Source organism: Ursus arctos, chromosome X (genome assembly GCF_023065955.2).
Source record: "Ursus arctos isolate Adak ecotype North America chromosome X, UrsArc2.0, whole genome shotgun sequence".
NCBI classification, from domain to species: Eukaryota; Metazoa; Chordata; class Mammalia; order Carnivora; family Ursidae; genus Ursus; species Ursus arctos.
This window is the reverse complement of record NC_079873.1, coordinates 82,406,876-82,413,216: the sequence shown is the minus strand read 5'-3', so window position 1 is coordinate 82,413,216 and position 6,341 is coordinate 82,406,876. Positions and strand designations below refer to the sequence as shown.

General features: G+C 41.8%; 1 protein-coding gene across 3 annotated transcripts; it reads left to right on the top strand.

Moving 5' to 3' along the window:
• Positions 1-470: 470 nt before the first annotated feature.
• On the top strand, positions 471-5,743 carry SERPINA7 (serpin family A member 7). 3 transcript variants are annotated; one of them, XM_057315199.1, is made up of 6 exons: positions 493-518; positions 1,865-1,966; positions 2,091-2,726; positions 3,775-4,048; positions 4,781-4,928; positions 5,466-5,743. In XM_057315199.1, exons 1-6 carry the CDS (start codon positions 512-514, stop codon positions 5,667-5,669), a joined length of 1,371 nt encoding a protein of 456 aa, XP_057171182.1. In that variant the 5' UTR covers positions 493-511; the 3' UTR covers positions 5,670-5,743. The 3 variants fall into 3 exon arrangements, with proteins under 3 accessions (XP_026343948.3, XP_057171182.1, XP_057171207.1); XM_057315224.1 differs by having other exon boundaries at positions 503-518; positions 1,920-1,966; XM_026488163.4 differs by lacking the exon at positions 1,865-1,966 and having other exon boundaries at positions 471-518.
• The last annotated feature ends 598 nt before the right edge of the window (positions 5,744-6,341 follow it).

The window sequence follows — 6,341 nt, the reverse complement described above, 5'->3', positions numbered from 1 at the left end:
GTCTAGAGTTGGAAGCTATGTTTGACATCATCTCCTTCAAGCCAATGCATAAATAATTTCTATAGCACCTGCTAGAGAGGCTCATCCAGGCTCTGCCTTTATGCACCTTTCCCTTAAAAGATTGCCAATCCCAACACTGTTTGGCCCTGATTCATAAAATGGTCTTGATCCTTCTGCCTCTTGGCAGAAGTTTTGCCCATTGTCCTCATCCTGCCTGCTGAAAAGACACATCTCCTAGCATGAATCTGGACCTGCCAGCTCTAATAATTATCTTTCTCTTTTGTTATAGATGAAGGATTTGGCAGCTAAAGCAATCATTCAAAGTTCCATCTTTATCATTTTTCACTTTTTTCCTTTCGGCCTTGGTTTTGTGCATCAGCTTTGAAATTATCATCCCAGGGTTAATTCTGGGGTTAATGAATAACTAAGAGTGTTCTACTTTTGCAATACAGGGCATGTTATAAAGATGGAAAAATTTTGCTTTCTGAGAGATGCAAGTAGCTTCTTGGACATGTGCTGTAAGTACTTTTTTCCTCTCTCTTTGGGAAATTTGGACATCTCTATCAGCAAGTCGGAATCCCAGATAACTATGTGCTCCAAATTACTAGCTCCAGAGGCCAAGGTCTAAGTGTGGTCATCTGATAATTGACCTCTTACCAGCTTCTGCAACTTTTACAGAGAGAGGATTCTGATGACATATAGATATTGGATAGAGGTGTAGAAGCAGGGCGTCAGGGTGGGAGAAACTGGAGATAGCATGACCTGCTAGGAGATGGTGAAGTAGTTCAGGCCATGAACTGAGACAGTGGCAGGAGAAAGATGTTTTCAGAGACATTTAGTAGTACTACTCAGAAGGCATCATGACTCAATAGATGTAGGGAATAAGAATGAAGGAAGCCCCTAGGATGACTCTGAGGTTTCTGGCACAGGAGTCTCAGTAGATAGTGATATAGAATGAAGATGAAGGAGCAGGTTTGAGAGCTAGGGAGATGTTATAATTACCATTGGAAACATGGAGATTTCCAAATTGAAACTGAGGTATTTGTGGAACATTCTGGTGGCTACAGCCAGTAGGAAGTTGGACAAATATCTGGTAACACAGGGTAGTCATCTGTACTAGAGTAAGTAGTTTTGTGTGGTGACTGATGAGCTCCTAGGTGTAGATGAGATCACTCAGGAAAGGGATGGAGAACTGAATAAGGACTTCTGTCCTGACTCCATGGGTCTTTTCCTTCTGATCACTCATGTCCATGGTCACTGGATTCCATAGCCAAATTCCTTACTCCACTGCCTTATACCTTTCCAGGCTCAGAGAATACTACACCATATTTTTTGGTTTCTATTCTAATAATTAAAACAGTAACATGAGTGAGTGTAATAATAATAGTGTTAAGATGTCTTGTAATTTAGAAATGACTCCTTAGATATACTGATGGTGAGAGAGATCTAAACTGTAAAAAAGTTACACTTTCATCTTTCTGTTGTTTGGAAATACTTCTGTGGTTTCTGTGCATTGCATGAATGATTTAACTTCAGTTCATGGTCTTGTACATGGCTCCTTAAACTTTCCATCCCACCCAAAATATCCTGTGAAAATTATTCTCTTTTGCCTGTTATCCAAAAGAATGTACAGATATTCTCTCATCTCATCTCTTGAAGATTTTATCTTAAAAAATGGTATATTAAAAAAAATCCAAAATTCTAATTTATAAAAATTAACATAAGCAGAGGGAGTGCTAATTTTATCAAAGGATTCCTCCCTCTCTAAAAGGCTGCTTCTGGTTGAAATAAAAAATAATTTAATTTTCATAAATGTAATTTGCTCACAGAGTTTTCATATGTTTCTATTATATTTGAAAGACAGTCCATGCCATTGATGCCCCCAGCAAGCTACCTTTCCTACTCTCTGTCCCTATTAGATGTGTCTTCAGTTGTTCAGAGAAGAGAGGCCTCCGCACAGCCCCTGGTGAGCACACCATTAAATATTTTCTATTGTTTTACTAATCTTGATGGGTAATTATTATGTTTCCAGCTAAGACTTTTCATCCAGCTAAGCTCCCCCAATGGTTCTCTCACCTCATGTCTTATAGATTACCTTCCTTCCAAAATGCCACTGTTCCTCTATCTGGTTCTCTTGGTACTTGAGCTTCATTGTGCACCACCTAACAGAGCTGAAGGCAAAGTAACCACCTGCAATTCCTCCCAACAAAATGCCACTTTCTATAAGATGTCATCCATCAATGCTGACTTTGCATTTAACCTGTACCGGAGGTTCACTGTGGAGACCCCAGATCGAAACATCTTCTTTTCCCCTGTGAGCATTTCTGCAGCTTTAGCCATGCTCTCCTTTGGGGCTTGCTACAGCACCCAAACTCAAATCCTGGAAAGCTTGGGGTTTAACCACACAGACACCCCAATGACAGAGATCCAGCAGGGCTTCCAGCACCTGATCTGTTCACTGAATTTTCCAAAGAAGGAGTTAGAATTACAAATGGGAAATACCCTCTTCATTGGGAAGCAGCTGAAACCATTGGCACAGTTCTTGGATGATGTCAAAAGCCTCTATGCGACTGAGGTATTTTCTACCGACTTCTCCAATGTTTCTGCAGCCCAGCAGAAGATCAACAGTCATGTGGAGAAGAAAACTAAAGGGAAAGTTGTAGGCCTCATCCAAGACCTCAAGCCAAACACCATCATGGTCCTGGTGAACTATATTCACTTTAAAGGTAAGGCTCTAAGATATACATTCCTAGGTCAGGGTTCCCATAATTTGGTGCGGCTCTCTGAGAAGCTCATAATCTCTTCTCACTGGCATCAGTAGGTGTCCCTCATACCACAGTGACCTGATCCACTGTACATAGCTGTGTGTAGTTTTGGATCTTCCAGGAGGGACACATAGCGCTGTGGATGAACCCAGAAGATTTCTAGGTAGAAGGCACTTTCAGAGAGCTGAGTGACAATGGTATGAACATCCTGCTAGAGAATCATGGTTTCCAAAAGATTTGGTGAGGTTGGATGAGCTTGTGCTTGGAAGGTAAACAGACTTAGGTTTAAACCCTACTGTGTCCCTCACTTGCTGTGCATTCTTGGGCATGTTACTAAATATTTCTATCATGTACGATGCACCCACTATGTGCTAAGCACCATGCTACATGTGTGGTTTGCACACATTGTCTCATCTAATCCTCACAAGGGCCCAAGTTCACAGCTAATGAGTTTCAGAGCTGGTATTCACACCCAGGTTTGTCTGATTCTAAAGCTAGTGCTTGTAACAACAAGAAACATGTGACTCTTTTCTGAAGGTGCTGTGCCCAAATGATTTCTCCTGGTTCTACAGCACATGTCACCCATGTTTGGTGGAGGAGTGAACAATTGTTGGCCACAAACCATACACTTGTAGATGGATAAAACTGCAGAACAGATCTGTTGTCTCATTTCACCCTGTGTGTTGGATGTGCTTATACCTTTTTATGGAAGAAGAAACTGTGGCTCTGATGGGTTTAGTGTAAGTATAGTGGTTTTGGACATAGATGGAACAGTGGTTTAGCATGGAGTCCAACAGTCCTGGGTGTGACTCTTGGCTCTAACATGGGCTAGCTGGGAGACCATGCAAAGTCACTTTCTCTCGCTGGTCCTCAATCACTTGTAAAACTGGTCGACAGTTCGTACCTACCTCTGTGGTGGTCTTAATTACCAGATGAGATGACTGATGGAAAAAGTCCACTGGAATTAATACTGGTTTTAAAAAGAACTATTTTCTCTCTGTATTTTAAGCCCAGTGGGCAAATCCTTTTGATCCATCCAAGACAGAAGAGGGTTCCAGCTTCTCAGTGGACAAAACCACAACAGTGCAAGTGCCCATGATGCACCAGATGGAACAATACTATCACCTGGTGGATACGGACCTGAACTGCACAGTGCTTCAAATGGACTACAGCAAGAATGCTCTAGCACTCTTCGTCCTTCCCAAAGAGGGTCAGATGGAGTGGGTGGAAGGGGCCATGTCATCTAAAACACTGAAGAAGTGGAACCGCTTACTTCAGAAGGGGTAAACATCTTAGATGATATGAGAAGTAGAGGGTGGGCGTAATGTTATAAGTGAGACAGAGTTCAGCAGAAACCCAGAGGCAGAATTACCCTGAACCACTTAATAGCTGTGTGATAACTACTAAAGTATACCTAGATCATACTCTGTGTCAGTCCCTTTGCCAAGCACTTTACATACTTCATTTCATTTAAGCACATCAACAAACCTGCAAAGGAGATGGTATCATAGGTATATTTCAGGTGAGGAGTCAGGGCTAGAAAGAGAAAATGAACTCTCTAAAGCCAGTCAGTTAGTAAACTGATGTCTTCCCAGAAGCCAGTTAGAGTCTAGGCCGTGAGTAGGATTTTGATATTAAGAGGTAGATGAGCATCCATATTGGCTGGGAGTGTTAAATGGAAAACCATGAAAATTTCCAGGTGGTACCAATTGACATCCATGTTGTTGACTCCCTAACCTTGGCCAACATCCCAGAGATGTTTTTTTTTTTATTATTATAAATGAGACACAGCTCCCTACTTCTGGTGCTATAGACCAACATTGGCTGAAATAGAGTTCATTTATTTCAGGACAAATTCTGAGGCGCTGACACCATTTGTTGACCTGAATAGCAATCGTTGACAATACTTAGGGGAGAAGCAGAGCCCAACATAATACAATGATGACAGACAGAGGAAGGGAATCATGAGCTTGGTGTGCTGATAGCCATGTGTTACCTCTCCCTTTCCCCTACAGATGGATTGACTTGTTCGTTCCAAAGTTTTCCATTTCTGCCACATATGACCTTGGAGCCATCTTTCTGAAGATGGGCATCCAGAATGCCTTTGCTGATAATGCCAATTTTCTTGGACTTATGGGGGACAACGGTCTTAAATTTTCCAATGTAAGTTGGTAGATTGGAGTTCCTTGAATGTATGAGCTGGATGGGCCAGTAAGAGTCAGTTAAGTCAATTCTCTCATTTGATTAATGAGGATGCTGAAACGAAGAGAAGCAGAATGACTCCTTCTATGCCAGATTCACTCCACAGTCATTCTCATTACCCCCAACAAGTCACTGTGATAGTTAATTTCATCCCTGACCTTCATGTCCTAAAACAATTCTGTTAGAAAAACTTAATGATGAGAATTAATTCTGGTGAGATAGCGCTCTGGAGGAGGTGGAAGGGGAAGAGGAAAGCATAAAAAGTGATTTCTAGAGGCAGAAAGCCATGGAAAAATTGGTGATTCCCTAACAGCTAGCTCTAAAATCACCAGAGACTGAATAACTACACTTAGCCAAGTAGCCTTCATATTCAAGCACCATCAACAGTGTGATAAAGGGGTAGCCCTGTCCTTCTTTTTCCTTTCCTGCTTTCAGACTGTTCCAAAGACCTTTCCTGTTACTTGAGATCAGCAGAGTTTGTTCCTCCCCTTCCCACAGGCTGCCCACAAGGCTGTGCTGCACATTGGTGAAAGGGGAACTGAAGCTGTAGTTGTCCCTGAAGTCAGATTCCTGGATCAGCCTGAGATAACTCTCCTTCACCCTGTCATCCAATTTGATAGATCCTTTCTGTTGTTGATTTTGGAGAAAAGCACCAAGAGCATTCTCTTTCTAGGGAAAGTTGTGGACCCAACGGAAGTATAATTGGGAAATAGGTGGTTGGCTAATTGCATGTGCTTTTTGCAATAAAAAAATAAATAAATGGTGTGGTTTGATGTGATCAGTATGGGCTTGGACATGCTTTCCTTTGTGCAGGAAGCGGGTGAAGATTGGACCAAATCCGAACTGTATTGGGTGTGAAAGAAGACACTCCTATAACCAAATATTCAGAGAGTCAATGAATGACTCATTACCCAAAGCACAAAAAGGTACCATGTCAGTGCATTACTCTGTCAAAATGCCTGCCCCCTACAACCCCTTAAGTTAGCTCCAAGGAATTTGACTGAGCTGGCAAGTGGATCCTCTTCTGCCCTCTGGAGAATAGTTAAAATTCAGGTCAGACCCTCATAGCTCATTATTCTAACAAGATTCTAATAATGATTCTTGTTAGAACGGCCATTGTCAGGTTGTAAAAAGGTGCTTCCACTCCAGGGCTGAGTAACAGACTGACAGCTACTGCTAGGGATCTGACATTTGTGACCTAACAAGTATGGGACAAAAGAGAAAAAGAGATAAATTTCCCTGTACAAAGCCACCTTCTCCCCACAAAAATGTTTCCTTGTTGCTAATTTATACACTTGGATTGGAGAAAGAAAGTCATTCATTCACACCATATCTCATAGCCCTTCATCTTCTGGAAAGACTACTTTCCAAATG

Excerpts from the sequence above, each read along its gene's own strand:
- SERPINA7 (XM_057315199.1), top strand. Across the intron at positions 4,049-4,780 it reads AACCGCTTACTTCAGAAGGG|ATGGATTGACTTGTTCGTTC; the intron begins GTAAACATCTTA and ends TTTCCCCTACAG. Across the intron at positions 4,929-5,465 it reads ACGGTCTTAAATTTTCCAAT|GCTGCCCACAAGGCTGTGCT; the intron begins GTAAGTTGGTAG and ends CCCTTCCCACAG.